Consider the following 18,986-nt stretch of genomic DNA (forward strand, 5'->3'; position numbering starts at 1 on the left):
ATATGTTTCATTCCAAGGTCTTGTTGTGATTGTAATCCACTCTTGTAATTGTTTGCAGCACCCATTGTTTAACATCGCATGTCTGTGCAGCTGTGTTTAGCTTATTTCATTTGCATTCCTGTTTGGATATATATATATATATATATATATATATATATATATATATATAGTCACACTAATTAATACATTCATCATTCAAACAAGCTTTCTAAACTTGTCAGAATGATTTATATTTAAAAACAAAAAACTATGCTTGGAAATGAAACACAACAGTCATGTTAGGATTTTTCTTTTTTGTGGAAATATGTTACATTTATATTACAGGTATTTAAATGCCCCAAGGGAAAAAAATAACAGTTTGAGACAGCAAAAACTAGCACAATCAGGACAACAACATAACTTAGACAGAAAAACCGTACATACTGCATCTGTGTGACTTGCATCTGTAGAAATGGTATCCAGCTGATGCCCTGGGTGGACCGTAATCTATGTTAAGTGATACCCAATAAATACTGCAAATGCTGTTAATGTAACTTACAAAATATATCATAAAATGTACTTTTTAAATCGAATTCCTTAAGTCTGTGTACAAAAACTGCTGTTTATAAATACAACCAGTCTCTACTGATGCTGTAGGGTACCATTCATGTATCAGGTCTCGTCCCCTAACCTACAAACTGAAAATCTTCCACATATGCACATAGCGTGACCCACAACAATGAGGTCAGGTATATCTTGCCAAAGATCATGCCTTATAGATCACTTGTACTTTAATGTAAAAAAAATAAAGAGAGAAAACCTTTACCACAGAAACTCTCGACTTACAGTATCCCGACTCGACGCCGCTGTGCAAGAAAACAAAAACGAATAGTACAAATGATTTAAAGGCACGAGCTTCAGCAATAACTAGTTTAATTGATAATGTGAACTGGAACAGAATCACAGTAGCTGCCTTGTCGCTGACTCTGCTGGCATCAGCCCCTCGGATCACACTGAAAGCAAGCCGGTTTGGAATACAGGGCGATGTTAAAGGAGAATCATCTGGAACTCAGTCAAACCTCATGTCCAACGGCTCATCGAATCCTTTGTCTTCGTGTGGCCCCGTGGCCAAGAAGGAGGCCACAGGTGAGCCAGCCGCCGTGGAGACGTTAAGCATCCCGCCGGCGCCGCTCCCGGTGGCGTTCCGCACTGCGATGCTGGTGACGTTGATGCCCAGAGTGAGTCTTGTCTGCTCGAGCGCCTTCTCTGGCACGGCGAAGGCCTCCAGCTTCTTTTCGCCGTTGGCCATGTAGGAGTTCTGGCAGCCCCTGCATATGCAGTCCAGACAGGCTTTGCGGTTAGAGTAACAGGGGCATCGCTGTCCACGGCACGTAAGAACACTTGGGTTTTGGGTTGCTCTGCCGCACTTGCAGCCCTTTTTCTCCTGCGCCTTTTTGTACACCACTTTCGTGGGGCTCCCGGGAATGAGGGGGCTAGTTAAAATCCGTTCTTTTGTCTTCTCCTTTGACTTTGGAGTGCCCTGTTTGGATTTAGTGTATGCCTTTTTGGGTCCGTGGTTGTCAAGAGTCTTTTTGACAGGTTTAGCAGGCACCAGTAATGCCTTGCCTACTTTCGAAAGGCCACCACCGTTAGGCACCGCTGCCATGTGGGGAACAGTCTGAATGGGAGATTTTGGTTCGCACTTGATGGGAACAGGAGCGGAGGCACCCAACGTAGGCCCACGGATGAAGGTAGAAATGGGTACGGGTTGAATCTTCTCGCTGTCGCTTTCTGACCTCGAACGCTTCCGGTTAGACCGTGGCATTCTGGGCGTCACCGCAGAACAGGATATTCCCAAAAGCTGGGACGTCGAATGCTGGGGGACGAGGACTTCTTGCGAGTCCTGGGGGAGAGAGGACAGCTGCCGAGTGGAGTCGACCAATGCGAATGGTCCATTCAAGTTCGCCGAAGGTTCGAGGGTCGACTGCAATATCGCAGGACACTCGTCCTGGGCAACGTGGTCTGGTTCTAGAGTCCTGAGCACTTCCTCTACACTCAAGAGTAAAGTCCCGCCATCATGTTTAATATCCTCGCCAAAGCCACAAATGTCCATGGTGCTGGTACAAAGTTCCTCGCCTGCAGCTGCCACCGCTTCGCACACGGGGATCTCATTTGTGAAACTCTCTTGTTTCACAACGTCGACCCCGCTTTCCACCGAGTCTGACACGTTGGCCTCAAGCGGAGGTAAACTGGCGGTCAACTCTTCTACATTGGTCAAGCCATTGCAGTCCTGGAGACCGTTCACCCCTTGAGGACTGAGGTCTTGCTCCTTGATCTCGGTTGATGGGGACTGGCCCTCATCTGGGAGCGTTTCTGAGGTCGAGGGTGTTGGGGATTGGTTTGTCAAGCTTGGTGACTCCTCCCCCTGTCTGGTGTCCAATGAGAGTCCCTCGTTCAAAAGGGCTAGGATGTCTGGGGACCCTCCCACAGTACTTGAAATGTGCTGGGCGAGAGGAGAATCTGCAATGTACTCGCAGAGCTTTCGGTAGCAGTCTACTAAGATGCACAGCTGCTTGTTTTCTTCAAACTGCTCGTAGTCTTTACACCAGCTGCACGAGGGTTTCATCATCATCTTTTTACCTTTACACAATTTACAGACATAGTGCTGGCACGATGAGTTGGTTGGAGCAATTGGATCTTGTAGCAAGTTGCCTAAATGAAGAAAGAATCTGTGTTTAGAGCATGAAACAACAGAATAGGTATTATAATAACACATCTACATGCTAAGTATGCTGTAATCACACTTTTGTGGATCATGAGCAACACAATGCAAGCACCACACAGCATCTAAATAAGATAGGGTTCTGTAATATTCAAGAAAACCCCATATATGTGACCCTGGAGCACAAAACCAGTCTTAAGAAGCATGGGTATATTTGTATGGGTCAGAATGTATGCCAAAAATCATTAGGATATTAAGATCATGTTCCATGAAGATATTTTGCAAACTTCTTACCGTAAATAAATCAAAACATAATTTTGGCCTAGTAATATGCATTGCTAAGAACCTCATATGGACAACTTCAAAGGCTATATTTTCATTTTTTTTGCACCCTCTGATTTTTGATTTTTCCAAATATTGTCCTAACCTAACAAACCATACATCAATGCATTCAGCTTTCAGATGATGTATAAATCTCTTATGACTGGTTTTGTTGTCAAGGGCCACATATGTGCTGACGTTAAAGGGTCATGTGATGCTGCATGATGTGGCTCATATTACATGCTCAGCATATGGTTAGCAGGGATCTCAAATGCAAATGCATTGTGTTTATCAACACACGCACGTTAGGTGAACATGCAATGATTAGTATAAATATTAAGCAATTAGCAACGAATTGCCAACTCATTTAAAACAAGGTTCCCACACCTATTTGCCAATCAATTATTAATTAAAAAAAATATGAAATAAACTAATTATTAAATTAAAATGATAAATAATGATTTACATTGCTGGCAAATGGTTAAATAATTATTATTTAGAATTTATATCACTATATTTATTATTTAAATGTTATAGAAGCCTGGTGAAAAATACAAAAACTGTGACTATATGACTATAAAATTATTTTTAACATATACATTCATTGATAAATATATAATTGTTCTATATATACTATATTTACATGCACATATATTTAATTTTTCCAGCAATTTCGTCTCAAGCAACCGGTTTTATCTGACTGAGCCGGCAAGCCATTACTATTCAACCCCCCATGCATCTATAAACACAGAGGCTGTATGCACTGCTGTGTGTCTAAATGCCCAGGCTCCAGTTGTCATTGTAGGTCAGGAATTTGTGGACTGAATGGGGGTGTGTCATGGTCGGTGGAGCTCTGAGAGCATGCAGTGATCCAGCAGAAGTGATCATGCAAGCATGCAGTGATGAAGCAGAATAAACGGGCTCTCACCACACACAAGGCAGGCGAGAGACTGTCTGAAAAAAGGCAAGAGCTTATAGATTTCCGCCAAAGCCTGGGGGTCCCGGGGATCGCACTGCAGCACCGACCGACAAGCTGACACGTAGAGAGTGGTCGCATTCACCGGGTTCATCTCAGCAGTGTCGTGCTAGACAGATCCAGTTCGGGGAGGAAAAAAAAGAGAAGGAGCGACAGTACAAGGCTTCAGTCCCGCCGGCAGCCCACGTATCATCAATGTCGATGAACCTGTGCGTGCAATTCCGTCGAGTGTGAAATGCAAGGGAGATTTCAGCAGATATGCTTGTCTTTACATCGCATGCTTTAAAACCACTCCATCTTAGCGTTTGCCCCTCTTCCACGGTACGAAATACGGCCAAATCATCATCGTCGTCATCGGATAAAAGCCCATCCACGTTGATCCGATTGAAAACACATTCAGCGATGCATTTGCACAAATTCTTGCATAATTTTTTTTAATTCAACAACAACACACTGGCGGCGCTCTTCACCCCACCGGGCCTCCAATTACCACCAAATTCAAACAGAGAACACAGAATGCCTTCCTGGATGAACGCAGTCCTTATTTGCAGCGCTATCCCATACGTTTATTTACTCTTCTCGCCGTGCATAGACGTGATCAGCCTCTGACCACAGCACACAAGCACCGTCACTCTGTTATTGTCCGCCGCTCTTCATGGCGCTGCCGCTGCAAAAAAAAAAAAAAAAAAAGAAAACAGGCCGCTTTTTGTGCACCGAGTCTCCCAGCGCGTTAGGCTGCCAGATATTCACCGTGCATGCCTGCGAAGTAATTTCAGCTCGGGTCTAACAAAGCGCCATGAGTTAGCTGGCCGTTTGATGTCAGTGTGAGCTGCGCCTCAGGAACAAAAACAGGCCGCTTCGCTTCTCTTTAGGATTTATCCTGCCGCTTTCCTTTCGTTTGGCTGCGTCGTGCGTGCTACGCGTGATAAACGTGCGAATTTAATGTCCACGCCATATGCACTAGTTATTCTTTGGAGAAAAACGTATGGATATATATTCAGTAGCGATATTGAAATGTATGTGTATTTGAAAAGCCTTCTCCCCTCCCTTCCTCTCCGCATTAAAACAAGGAGGGGGCGCTGCTGTTCAAATCTCGCGAGATCTAAGCAGGAACGGCTATGGAGAGACGCTTCCAGGATAGTCTCGCGATACTTTTCCCGGCTTGGGAGGCTGTTGTGTTTAACTCGCGAGAAGAGAACGCAAACTGGAGTGGGCGACTGGTTTCCTTGGTTACATAAAAGTTATGATGTGGGGCGTGGCGTACACACACACACACACACACACACACACACACACACACACACACACACATATATATATATATATATATATATATATATATATATATATATATATATAAAAACATTAAAATAGCAGTCAAATCTATTTTGTCATCTGTATCATCCATCTTGTCCTTGATAAAGACACTATTTAATCTATCTATCTATCTATAAATAACTACTGACGTCTGATTTTTAAGACGAGACACTGCAGGTGAATAGGGTAAATTTTTTTACAATTAATTAATTAATAGTTATCTCCTTACCCAGTTGATTTATTACATTGATAATTGCAAACATTTTTTTTGTATTCTAAAATGTTAGGTTTAAATGTACAAATGAGGCATTATTTATTGAAATAGGCACTAAATTGAACAGGTACTGCTCACTGCAGGGCCAAATGGCCTCCAGCAAGTCAGTTTCAAAATTCTTGTTTAATTTTTTTGACATATTAGAGTCTTTACAGAGGGAGTTTTGGGTATCTAATTTTGTCATTCCATAATTCTGAAAAAAAAAAAAAAACTTACAACAGACATAAAACAATGTATTTATTTATTTATTTTACCATTTTTGGGGAATAACATTTTGTATAAAATCAAGCAAATTATATATGAACAAATAACCTGTAAAAACCTTCAGAATATAGACAGGAATAAAAATGTAAAGTTTGGTGTGTGTAAGTGTTACTGAAGTGGAGATTTATGGCTCAGTGTAGGAGAAAAAAACGGTCTTTAAAAATATGTATTGTAATTTAAATGCATTGACACAAATAAAGTGCTATAAAAGAAACACTTAACAGTGTCTTTTGGGTGTTTTCTTTGTACTAGTCTAAAAAAACACTTTATGAAGTCCCAAAAAGCCCAAAATCTCAAACTTGACAAGTGCATAAAAAACTGTTTTTGCCTGCAGCGTCTCCCCTTAAGTGAATCATTATTTTGAGTCATGTCGTTTTAGTGAATCATTTGATCGAATTCACACAGCGTTTGGATCGATATAAGGGCGAATAAATAATGACTATCTATCTATCTATCTATCTATCTATCTATCTATCTATCTATCTATCTATCTATCTATCTATCTATCTATCTATCTATCTATCTATCTATCTATCAACTAGGCACTGATGTCTGATTTTTAGGAGAATCATTCTTTTGAGTCATTTCGTTTGAGTGAATCATTTCACAGAACTGCTTTGAATGATTCAATAACGATGCAGACTCCTCCGGTTCTTCAGTTCAGCTCATTGATTCAATGATCCGAAGATTGTCATTGAATAGCAATGTAATTTTTGATCTGTTCATCACACAAACCTAACATATTAATTGTCAGATGGATTACTGTTATAATATTTATGATGCTTTTGAAGCTTGACAGATTTCCGGTTCGTTGTAATTGCATGAAAAAAAGTGACTAACAGAGTCTTCAATCTCCTTTTGTGTTCCTCAGAAAAATATAGTCACACAGCTTTTTGATCGACATGAGGGCGAATAAATAATGACATAATTATGTATGTATGTATGTATGCATGTATGTATGTATCTATCTATCGTTGTGTGATTTTTAAGTGTTTAAGTTTTAAGTCATTTCTTTTTAGTGAATCATTTATTTGATTAATTTCACAGAACTGCTCTGAATGATTCAGTAACACTCATTGATTCAGTGACTCGAAGATTATCATCGAATAGCAATGTAATTTTTGATCTGTTCATCACACAAAACATACTAATTTTCAGATGGATTAATATCTATACAACTACTGATGTCTGATTTTTAAGTGAATTATTCTTTTAAATCATGCCTTTTTAGTGAATCATTTGAATAATTTCTCAGAACTACTCTGAATGATTCAATAACATGGGATTCGTTGTAACTGCATGGGAATTAAAAGTGACTAACGCAGTCTTTAGTTTCTTTTTGTGTTCCTAGAATAATAGAAAGTCACACAGCTTTGGATCGACATGAGAATGACAGAAAACCACATTTGTCATTTTAACAGCGCCATCTAACGCGCGGAGCAATTAATACAAAGCTGAATAAAATTTCTTTCCTTTCTGTGGAGGATACTTTTCACAATTAATTGATTTCAACTGCTTTAATGATTATTACAATTGTATTTCAATAGCGTTAGGCTCATTTACATGAACTTTAATAATATTATATTATTTTTAAATAACATTTAAATGTTTATCCGTGCTTTTCTTCCCGTGGGAGTGGGCGTGGCTTCCGGACTCATCCACATCCAGCTATTTTTAACTATACAAAACAGCTGGCTTTACTGCTTGATATTGCAAATTGGTGTATCTTACCATATTATTCTAATGTATTATGAGCACAGTAGTTTGTAGTTCAAACAGTTTTACCATTTACTGCACGTTGTTATTCTTCTCATTATTTCCAGTATAGCAGAAGATGAACCTCAGAATATTAATATCAAACTATCTTCTAATAATCAAAACAAATCTTGTTTTGTATGTAGCAACAATGAACTTGTATTATAAACAAGGTATCCATTTGAAAATACTTGACAATACTTTTAAATACTTTTATTTAAACATTTTCTTGTTTTTTTTTTTTTAAAAAAAAGCAAAGTTCGAACAGTGAAAAGGTTAAAATAAATGACAATCCCATTGTTTGACCGGAGACTTGAAACAGAATCGTATCTAAAAGCACCGGTCTAAACAAGGGTTCTGACATCACTCTTCAACACCACACAGGCTCTATCAAAACCTGCTCTGTGGAGATTCAGATGGACCTAAAAGCCCAATAAACGACCAATAAATGTTCACAGCAATACAGTATTGTGTGAAAGCTACAATGTTTCCACAAACGCACAGTAAAAAGGTAAATCACTGAGCAGACTCTAAACAGAGGAGGTAAACATGTCTTGAAAATGAGAACAAACAAGTTCTTCAACAAAGGTTTTGTATAAAACACATGACCAGTGTCTGAAGTAATGAATACTTCTGTGTACTTCCTCCTCAAATATCCTCATACATGTGAACATTTTAAAAAGTTGTTCTGAACAAAGTGGGCTTTGCTTTTAATAATCTGCTAAATCAAGTAATCTAACACCAAAGTTTTTAAGGCCAATAGTATTTCTGGAGAAACCTGCTTTCTAAATTTCACCCTGAACAAAACCAGAACATGAACGGGTGATAATCTTAAAATATCTCGAAAGCAATGGAGCCACAAAACATGTCTAATTAAACCACATCTGCTCTGAGAAATCAATGAATGATATGTAAAACAGGAACCGATACTGCTGAGATGTTGCTTCAATCACCGATGTAAGACCAGCAGATTTTACAGGCTTTCTTGGTCCGTATGAACTGAGGAAACGCTGACTGACAGGAAAGGCTCACAATGGGATTATGGCCGACCACGAAACTAAGAGAGGAAGCTCACATGCTTGCGTACAGTTGTGTGAAACTGCTATTAAAACACAAAAATAAACATTTAAGATGTGATTCTTGTTGGTTGCTGGTTGTGATCCACCATCGAGGCTGAAACTGCTCTCAAAACATCTGCATTCCGAATCCCTGTTAGCGGAAGAAGATAAATCGATTAGTACTTGCTTCTCAAAAGCACTGGTTGAAAAAAAAATGTTCAGAAGGATGTTTAAAACAAAGTAGGGTTTTCATTTGCATATCTGAATCTGGTAATCCTGCAAAACATGGTACATTATAGGGCTGTCACTAATGATTATTTCAGTAACCGAGTAAATTAGTTGATTATTCAAGCGATTAATCGAGTAATCAGATAATTATGATTGGTTTTTAGTAATAAAAATAGACACAAGCGAGCAATAAGCCGTTACTTAAATGTATACATTACTTACAATAATTTATTACTTAAAATACATATATAATAGCAATGAGGCAATAATAATTAGTTCAAATAAAGCATCAAAAGCAAGTACTCATATGTTTTATTGAACAAAATTGTTAAAATGCATAATGTATTATAAACAGTAGAGGTAAAGTACATTACTTATTATAACAAATGCCTGTAGAGGGTGTTAACGGCATGACAATTGTTTTGACTAAACAATATTTAAGCCAAATGTCTATCTAATATTTAATATGTAGTCTTACTTTACATCAGAAATGCTTCAGCCACTGTAGTTTCTTGAATATGTGGAGATCAAAATGTGTAAACTGAGGCTGTGTGTTTTTATTTTGAAATTGTGATGAACAGTTAGCATATTAAAAAAGATATTGATGTATTCTCCTGTGTTTGTGTAAGTTTCTAAATGATTTACCTTACAAATCTGATGAAATGGTGCATAATGCGTTCCAAAATAAACATTATAATAAACCCAAACTCATAATAATATGTTGAGATGGAGTTTGAGATGCTCCACACACATGTAAATGCTAATTATTCGTGTGGAGCGCACATACATGACCTACATGCACGTTAATAATTAAAACGAATATACTAAACATGGATTGCATATGTATTTAACTGAATCCCACAAAACATGGTACATTGTAGAGCTGTCACTAACGATTCTTTCAGTAATCGAGTAAATTAGTCGATTATTCGGACGATTAATCGAGTAATCTAATAATTATAATTAGGGTTGTTCCGATTCCGATACTAGTATCGGAAATGCCGCCGATACCACAAAAAAATCTAGCATCGGAATCGGCGAGTACTTGAACCCACGTACCGATCCGATACCATTTTTTTTCTTTCCCGCTAGCAAATCGGAAGCCAGTTCTTCTTCGCGGCTCAGAATGCAAACACAGGGAATAGTGCTGTGTTGCCACAAGCAACCACTGCTTAGAGCAGCGAAGAAGAAATACAAACGTGCTAGCAGTTTGTCCGCTGTTTGGCAGTATCTCAGACTGGACCAACCAGCCAGTAAAACGGCGGCATGTCTCATAGGGCTTTATTATTTCGGCGATGCAGAAAACACGGACGGAATCGCGGAATCCAGTCTTAATGGAATTTACAGTTTAACACGGAACGTCAAGGAATTTGTCAAAGTTTGATGCATTAATCAAAGGTAGTTCATTACACTTAAATCAAATCGTGATATGGACTAATATTAAGCCGAAAACCGACTGTTTAAATATGAATTATGCGTGGCTCTGTGTTAATGAATGGTACAGGCGCGTGGTTTGATTACTCCTTGTACTGAAGCGGTAATATTAAAGGGCTCCAGACTGTGACCATTTTTTCTGCCAGTGTTACTAATTTTCGTGAGCGGTCACACTGGCGTGACCACCGCGTTGTTCAACTCATAAGCACTGCAATTTCTGTCTCAGATAAGAAACATAAAACGGCACGTGAAACGAAAGTGAAACTAACACTATACGTTTATCAGCTTGGACTGCAACGCAAACAAACTTTCACAAACCCCGAACAGCTTTATTCAGGAGCCAATGTTGATTTTGCAACACTGTTACTGCTGCGAGATCCAGTGAGGAGCATTTGAAAATGCCGCACAATGAATAAGGTTTCTGCGAGATCTAGTGTGAATCTTTCAAAATCTGCCCAAAATTCTCTGTTATAAACAGGGCTGATGTACGTCAGAAAACCAGATTACTAATGCTAACTATATAAAAAAAAATTACTGTCAAATGTATGTCATATAATAAAAATACTCTAGTTCACTGTATATATCACTGTATGTTTGTTTCATTAAGGGATAAGTCTGAAGCACACCATAAAACAATTTATTAGTATTATCTACAGCTGTATATATAATTAAACACCCAGGTATCGGATTAGTACTTGGTATCGGCCGATACCCCGAGCCCAGGTATCGGAATCGGTATCGGGAAGGAAAAAAGGGTATCGGAACATCTCTAATTATAATCGTTTTTTTTAGTAATAAAAATATACATAAGCGAACAATAAGCCGTTACTTAAAGTACTGTAAGTAATGTATACATTTATTATTTAAAATACATATATAATAGCAATGAGGCAATAATAATGATTCAAATAAAGTATGAAAAGCGAGTACTCATATGTTTTATTGAACAAAATTGTTCAAATCCATTACATTACGTATATTATGCATTATAACAAATGCCTGGAGATGGTGCCAACGGCCTGACAATTGTTTTTACACTTTACTGCGTAATCTAATCCTTGTTTAATACTGACTAAACAACATTTAAGTCAAATGTCCATTTAATATTTGGTCATTACTGTACAACATAAATGCTATAGCTACTGTAATTTCCTGAATATGTGGACATCAAAACGTGTAAACTGAGATTGTGGGCATTTATTTTGAAATTGCGATGAACAGTTAACAATTAACCTGTTCTCTTGTGTTTGCGTAGGTTTATAAATTATTTACCTTACAAATCTGATGCGTTGGTACACATTGCGTTCCCAGATAAACATTATAATAAACCCAAACTCACAGCAATATACAGAGATGGAGATCCACAAATGTAAATGATAAGCTGTTTTTGTGGAGCAGCATTTACTGTGAATGGAGTGGCTCTGACACGCATGTACATAACCTACATGCATATAATAAATTAAAGGATGGATTGCATATATTTATTTAAGTGAATCGCTTTAGGATTTTTAAATGGGTTTAATATATCATGCAGCCTTGGAAAACGGTCTAATAACGCGTCTCATGGATTCTCACCCATGGAATGCACCACTTTCGGTATTTTGCCAGTTTCCCGACACAGGAAAAATGCAATCGAGGAATCGTGACAGCCCTAGAACATTGTTACACTTATTTTATCCAATATCTTAAAGGTGCACTTACAGAATCATCTTCCATTATGGCCGTAGAGTCAAAAAAGTCTGGTCTGAGTTCAGCTCGTTCTCTCCGGTTTCTCGATGCCGGCTACAATGTAGACAAATGTTGACAGATGAACAGATGTTGTAATATGAACTGTAGTCTTGGCCATCACCAGAAACATTACAAATACACTAAAGAATTTACGAAACGGAGCTCAGCACATCTGTAAATTCTTACCAAATCTATCACCATGGTGTCCTCGAATTCCTCGTTCATGTCCTCTAGCTGACCGCGCGACGACATCATCACATCCTCGAAGATGGGCTCAGCGTCATCTTCCATGAGGCCTCGACTGAATGAAATAAGTTTAATGACATGTTAAATTGATAAACTGTAGTTTAGGTTTGTGATCATTTCTTAAACTAGGCTAATAAAAACTATATATTTAGATTTTTTAAAAATGTATCATGTTATTGTTACTGCATAAATTACATATTTTTTAATATCTAATAATATCCAATTAAATGTTTAATACTTATAATCATTACTTATTAAGAATAATGTAATATATATATATATATATATATATATATACACACAATTTCTTATATTTGATCAAAAATACAGGAAAAAGTTATATTTGTGTTCTATTTTAATAAACTTTAAAATATTATTTTTTCATGATACAAAACTGAATTTTCATTAGCTGTTACTACAGTCTTCAGGGTTACACAATCTTTCAGAAATCATTCTAATATGCCGATTTATTATCAATGAATAAAAAGTTAAAAATAACAGCATTTATTTAAAATATAAATCTTTTCTAACAATATAAGTCTTTACTATTACTTTCTATAAATTTAACACATCCTTGCTGAATAAAAGCATTTAGCTTTGCATCACAGGAATAAATTCTACTTTAAAGTATATTAAAATAGAAAAATCATTTTAAATTGCAATATTATTTCACAATATTACAGTTTTTTTCTGTATTTTTAATCAAATAAATGCAGCCTTGAACGGCAGTCGATGTATGTGTTTATGTAATGTATATTTTATTATTAACATATTGTATTGTATTTTATTACGATTAAGGGAATTTTAGTCACTGTATACATGGTTAGAATTGCTGTGATGTCTTCTCATGACTTATCGCTTTAGTAAAGGACACAAAAGCTTTCTGAAATGTCAGCTGCTTAGCATCATGGCCACTGTGTGAGTACGTACACTTGCTGTCTCACTCCACCGCTGCGTGATTTCATGTAGTTCATTCCTCCTCTCTCTTTTCTGTTCACCTCCTCCATCTTCTGCTGATCCAACCATGACATCTGGATCTGAGGGCTGAATGTGAGGGAACAAAATGATGCAAGAGCAGTGTGAGAATTGCTTCAGCAGGAGCTGAAGGAGCACAGAAATCAGCACGTTCTGCTTAATGTTTCTCGGTGAAAAACTAGCCGCCTGTTTTTCATCAGGCTTTAATTCCATACTTGTGCATGTAGTCTGGTTCTGAGCCTGGTTCCGACGAGTCTTGGTCTGGAATGTGTTCTGCTGCCTGTCTGGGGTTTTCTCTCAGGACAGTGGACGTGAGCTGTGGGGTGTGGAGGGCCCCTGGTGTCTGGAGTGTGTCATTACGCATTACCCATGAACCCTCAACACTCTCCTCTGTGGAATTACACAAAAAGACATCAATGTCAAATCAGATCAATCCTAGACTGTCAACGCTATGGAGAGAGGGACAAGGGAATAATAGGGCATTTTATATGCAGTCTGCTATTTAAGATTAAAGCATTAGTTCACTTCCAGAATTTAAATTTCCTGATAATTTACTCACCCCTATGTCATCCAAGATGGCCATGTCTTTCTTTATTCGGTTGAAGAGAAATTAAGAACCTCAGGATTTTTCTCCATATAGAGGACTTCAATGGAAGCCAACAGACTGAAAGTCCAAATTGCAGTTTCAATGTAGCTTTAAAGGGCTCTTGTCGTTAAAAGTATATACATATTTTTTTTGGAAAATGGCTGGGATTGTTTTTTGGAAAATGGCTGGGATTGTGTAGAGCCCTTTGAAGCTGCATTGAAACTTCAATTTGGACCTTCAACCCATTGATCCCCATTGAAGTCCACTATATGTAGAAAAATCCTGGAATGTTTTCCTCAAAAACCTTAATTTCTTTCCGACTGAAGAAAGAAAGACATGAACATGACGTGGAGGCGTGTACATTATCAGGACATTTTTATTCTGGAAGTGAAGTAATCCTTTAATACATTCTATGAGCATCACTGTTTTTTCATACTGTCCTGTATGAAACTAAAGGTTTTATTCTACCTTCCGGTCGTTTTTTGTTCTGTGCCTGACGACCCCTTTTGCTGCGAACCGTGCTGGCTTTGCTTGTAGAGCTGGCACCGGTTGTGACAGACAGTCGGTCGTCATCTCCTCCCGTTAGCAGAGAGTTCCTATATGCGATGAGAGGCAGCCAGACATCCTCTCTTCTCTCCATCATATACTCCGTCATAAACTTCTCCAGATAGGAATGACTGTGGCATGAACACATTTAACAGAGTGAATCAAACATTTTGCAACATGCACAAACGCAGTGCCTAATATCTAGACATAGTTTTGGTAACGTTATCAATATTCTAAATAGTAAAAAATTCAATGGACAGTCCACCCAAAAATGAAAATTCTGTCATCACTTATAAAAAAAACAAATAAAAAAAAAACATTACTAACATTAAAACACGTTATTTTATGTTCCACAGAAGAAAGCAAGCTATACAGGTTTGGAATAACATGAGGGTGAGTAAATGATAATGATTTTTATTTTTGGATGGACTACTTCTTTAAAGAATTACTTCACTTCCAAAATAATTTCCTGATAATTTACTCACCCCTATGTCATCCAAGATATTCATGTCTTTATTTCTTCAGTTGCAAAGAAATTAAGGTTTCTGAGAAAAACATTCCAGGATTTTTCTCCATATAGTGGATCAAGACATTTAGGGTATGTCAAAAAAACTCCCATCTAATTTTCTCCTCCAACTTCAAAACTTCTTCAGTTGTAGAAAAAATATGTTTTTGAGGAAAATATTTCAGGATATTTCTCCATATAGTGGACTTCTATGGTGGCCTGATTTTGAACTTCCAAAATGCAGTTTAAATGCAGCTTCAAATGATCCCAAATGCGGTTGTAAACGATACCAAACGAGGAAGAAGGGTCTTATCTAGCAAAACAGTCAAAAACAAAAAACGTTTTTTCTTGTTTTTTCTTTTTATTTCAATTTATATACTTTTTAACATTAAATGCTCGTCTTGTCTTGCTCTGCTTGAACTTGTTTTTTCCTACTTCAAGACAGTTAGGGTATGTCAAAAACTCCCATCCCATCCATTTCAAAATCGTCCTCCATCGCTGTTTTACCCTTTTTATTAAGGGTGTTGGATCTTCTTTGCATGTTGCAAACATTGGGTCAGTACTTCCGCAGCGATGCAGGATGATTTTTAAATGATTTTTGAAGTGGAGGGAGAAAATGAGATGGGAGTTTTCGACATACCCTGTCTTGAACAGGAAAAAACAGAGCAAGACAAGCGTTTGAGGTTAAAAAGTATATAAACTGTAATCGTTTAGAGCGATCCCTTTGAAGCTGCATTTAAACTACATTTTGGAAGTTCAAACTCGGGGCACCATAGAAGTATACTAAAATCCTGAAATGTTTTCCCTCAAAAAATATGATTTCTTTACGACTGAAGAAAAACATGAACATCTTTGATGACAAGGGGTGAGTACATTTTCTGTACATCTTTCTTACATCTTTTTCTGTACATCATCTGGAAGTGAACTTCTTTAACTTTCAACCCGTTGAGCACCACTGAAGTTCACTATATGGAGAAAAATCCTGGAATGTTTTCCTCAAAAACCTTTCTTTCTTGAGTCACAAAGAAATTAAGACAAGAACATCTTGGATGACATGGGGCTGTGTAAATTATCAGGAACATTTTATTTTGGAAGTGGAATAGTCCTTTAATAGGGGTGTTCAAATTCAAGTTTCTGCTACTGCACAAAATATACACACATAAAACTGTCTGTACTTACACAGTCTTTTTGTCTTGCCGTAGGAGTTTGGAGGAGAACTCACAGAGCACCTCCAGGAAGGCCAGGTTTGGTGGTGGGTACTCCGGTCCTTTTGGATTCGGGACCTTGAAGGCGAACTCAATCCCATCCCTATGTTTGTCATATAACGTTAGTTCATGCAAACATTCAAAGTTAAAACACAACCAAAGTCATTAAAATCAGTTTTGGTTCTGCTCATAATTGCTTTTCGTTCTTTAGATAGTAACTTTAGGTTTCTTACTTGTGCAGTGTGGCCACGGCCTCCCTGGTTTTGATCTGGTCCAGCCCAAAGGTGAGTGCAAAGCGTCGGGCCAACTCCTTAATGCCACTGACATGGGACGACGTTCGGTCCAGGTTGGGTCCTTGGTCCAGAATCAGCTCATTGAAGAGCTGCAGTGAGAAAAGTATCCAAATTGAACATTTAAAGCATCAGGGAGGAATCTACAAGATTGAAAATTCATAACCTACTGTGAAGTGATCACATCTCATACCTGCTGCAAGCTGAGGATAAGGGTCTTTGCGCACTGGATCTTGTCCATCTGTCTGGTCTTACTTAAAGTTTCTTTGATGATGTCTCCATAGTCATTGTAATACTGAAAAATAAACATCAGTTATTTGAATCACTTTTTAACCATACAGATCTCTGTGGCCTAAAATTGATTTGTTTTTTTATACCTTCATGTATTGTTTAAAGATGTCAGCAGCAGCAGGCATGTCCACAATGTCATAGATGATGAGTTTGCAGAAGGCGGCCAAGAGATTCCTCCTTTTATGAAGAGCTTCAATCTTGTTAGCTTCATCCTCTTCATCACCTTCTGAAAAAAAGGCCAATGTTTTAGTCTTAATTTTTATGAGTATGGCTTCCAGTCTCATTCATATCCAGCTATTTTAAGCCATACAAAACAACTCGATTTGCTACTTAATATTGTGTGATAAGTGTGTTTTACCATATTATTTTATTGTATTACCTTAATTATGAGCACACTGGTTTGTAGTGCAAACAGTTTCCAAGTTGAAGAAAAAGTTGTAAATGCTCTCTAAATAAATTCTCCAATTTCTATTTATTTCACTTAAGTCTCAGGCTAGCTCTAATCACAAAAACTCCAACTGTATCAGAACAGACACGCACCCATGCTCTGATTTTCATCATCCTGGTCGATAAACACGTGATCCAGGACAAAGTTGAGAAGTTCGTTCTGCAGAGTGCTGTCTGGATTGAAGACCAACGGCTCCAGAGCTTCTCTTCCGCCTGTGACCAACTGGTGACTGAAAATCATCAGCAGGTCACATAGCAACATGAAGGCCTGTGGAGATAAAACAGACAAGCTCGTAAATTTCCTATGCGAATGTTTGAAGCTATCTGAGTCTCTTTTTTTAAGATTATAATTAAAGAACATGGGAAATGGTCACTAAAATGCCTGTACTCACCTGCTCTTTAACTGGAGTGTTCACATTAGACAGGCACTGTTGGCAAACTGCTAGAAAAGACTTCACCACTCTCCTTAATGCCAAAAGATCATCCTGCACAGGAAACACATATGAACTTATAGGACTCATAAATCTTAGAGTGTGAATTTAAACCAGACTAATGTACTTGGAAATTGTATATTATAGGTTTTACTGCACCTTTGATGGACATCCTTCAGTAATTTTCACCAGCTGCCACAGGATGGAGTAATGAGAGCATTGCAGAGCCTGGACAGCGATCTGATCACAGGACAAGAGAATACAGGCTCAACATTTAATGCACTGAGTTACAAAGAAATGCACAGAAATTTCATCTGCCAAAAGTTGTTGGTCAGAAAAGGCATTTTCTGTTTAATTTTTATTGTGTTACTTTCAGTAAACGTGTGGTTATTCTATTGGCTTGTGTTTTTTAATTTTTGCATTTAAATTATTAAGTTAAATGAAAAACTCGTATAAAAAGTTACTTTATATTATTTAATAAAATAATAAATAATTATTACAAAGAATTCTCAGTTTTCAGCCAAGTGCATCCAGAACTTTTGGTTTTGAACCCAGAATGCATTTCAGTACATCTGCACTATTAAACATGCTACAGCATCTGACATTATGATATACACTACCATTCAAAAGTTTTTGAACAGTAAGATTTTTATGTTTTTTCAAGTGCTTTAACACTTTTTAATGCTTTAAATCTATTAAAAGTGATGACAAAGACAATTATAATGTTACAAAAGATTTCCATTTCACATAAATGCTGCTTTTCCTGAACTTTCTATTTATCAAAGAAACCTGAAAATGAATGATTAGTGAAGGATCATGTGACTGGAGTAATGATGCTAAAAATGTAGCTTTGAAATCACAGGAATAAATTGCATTTTAAAAAAGATTCAAATAGAAAACAATTTTAAATAAAAGTTATTTTAAATAGTAAGAATATATCAAAATTGTTAGATATTTTACAAATATTTTTCACTGTACTTTGGATGAAATAATTGCAGGCTTGGTGAGCAAAAGAGACTTTTTAAATAAAACATTTAAAATCTTAGTGTTCAAAAACTTTTGATTGGTCGTGTACAAGTTCTTTTGTTATCAATATATGTTCGATGTAAAATGTATTACAGCTTGCCAAGCTATTTTAGTTTTATACAGCACTAGTTTAAAAGTACGGGGTCAAAAAGATAATTTTTTTCCTTACATTTTACATCTCATTTTATGTTAATCAAGGATGCATTTATTAGGTTATTGTGCATTTATTATTACAAAAAAAAAAAATCAGTAATATTGTAAAAATATTATTATTTGTATACCTTTTAAAGTAACAAATTCCTGTAACGCCAAAGCTTGTTTTTACTACAGTGTTACTATTTTTCTATTTATTATTTTATTGTTATATTCTTTTAATTGAACT

General features: G+C 37.1%; 2 protein-coding genes across 3 annotated transcripts in view; both read right to left on the minus strand.

Moving 5' to 3' along the window:
- Window positions 1-273: 273 nt before the first annotated feature.
- msl2b (MSL complex subunit 2b) lies at window positions 274-5,046 on the minus strand. The gene is made up of 2 exons (XM_073830802.1): window positions 3,951-5,046; window positions 274-2,691 (listed from the first exon to the last, which is right to left on the minus strand). The coding sequence occupies exons 1-2, from the start codon at window positions 4,090-4,092 to the stop codon at window positions 1,049-1,051; spliced, it is 1,785 nt and encodes a 594-aa protein (XP_073686903.1). The 5' UTR covers window positions 4,093-5,046; the 3' UTR covers window positions 274-1,048.
- Window positions 5,047-7,806: 2,760 nt separating this feature from the next.
- Window positions 7,807-18,986, minus strand: part of stag1b (STAG1 cohesin complex component b) — a 31,070-nt gene continuing 19,890 nt past the window's right edge. Inside the window, exons 22-34 of one of the 2 annotated variants that reach the window (XM_073830383.1) lie at window positions 17,738-17,818; window positions 17,540-17,632; window positions 17,241-17,415; window positions 16,787-16,923; window positions 16,603-16,704; window positions 16,353-16,501; window positions 16,094-16,222; window positions 14,332-14,540; window positions 13,493-13,667; window positions 13,233-13,346; window positions 12,243-12,357; window positions 12,030-12,110; window positions 7,807-8,817 (exon numbers count right to left, since the gene is read on the minus strand). In XM_073830383.1, the coding sequence (XP_073686484.1) occupies window positions 8,794-8,817; window positions 12,030-12,110; window positions 12,243-12,357; window positions 13,233-13,346; window positions 13,493-13,667; window positions 14,332-14,540; window positions 16,094-16,222; window positions 16,353-16,501; window positions 16,603-16,704; window positions 16,787-16,923; window positions 17,241-17,415; window positions 17,540-17,632; window positions 17,738-17,818 (1,584 nt within the window). In that variant the 3' untranslated portion in view covers window positions 7,807-8,793. Of the gene's footprint in view, window positions 8,818-12,029; window positions 12,111-12,242; window positions 12,358-13,232; window positions 13,347-13,492; window positions 13,668-14,331; window positions 14,541-16,093; window positions 16,223-16,352; window positions 16,502-16,602; window positions 16,705-16,786; window positions 16,927-17,240; window positions 17,416-17,539; window positions 17,633-17,737; window positions 17,819-18,986 lie in introns of both variants that reach the window. The other variant, XM_073830382.1, reaches the window with a different exon arrangement.

Source organism: Garra rufa, chromosome 24 (assembly GCF_049309525.1).
Source record: "Garra rufa chromosome 24, GarRuf1.0, whole genome shotgun sequence".
Classification (NCBI taxonomy): Eukaryota; Metazoa; Chordata; class Actinopteri; order Cypriniformes; family Cyprinidae; genus Garra; species Garra rufa.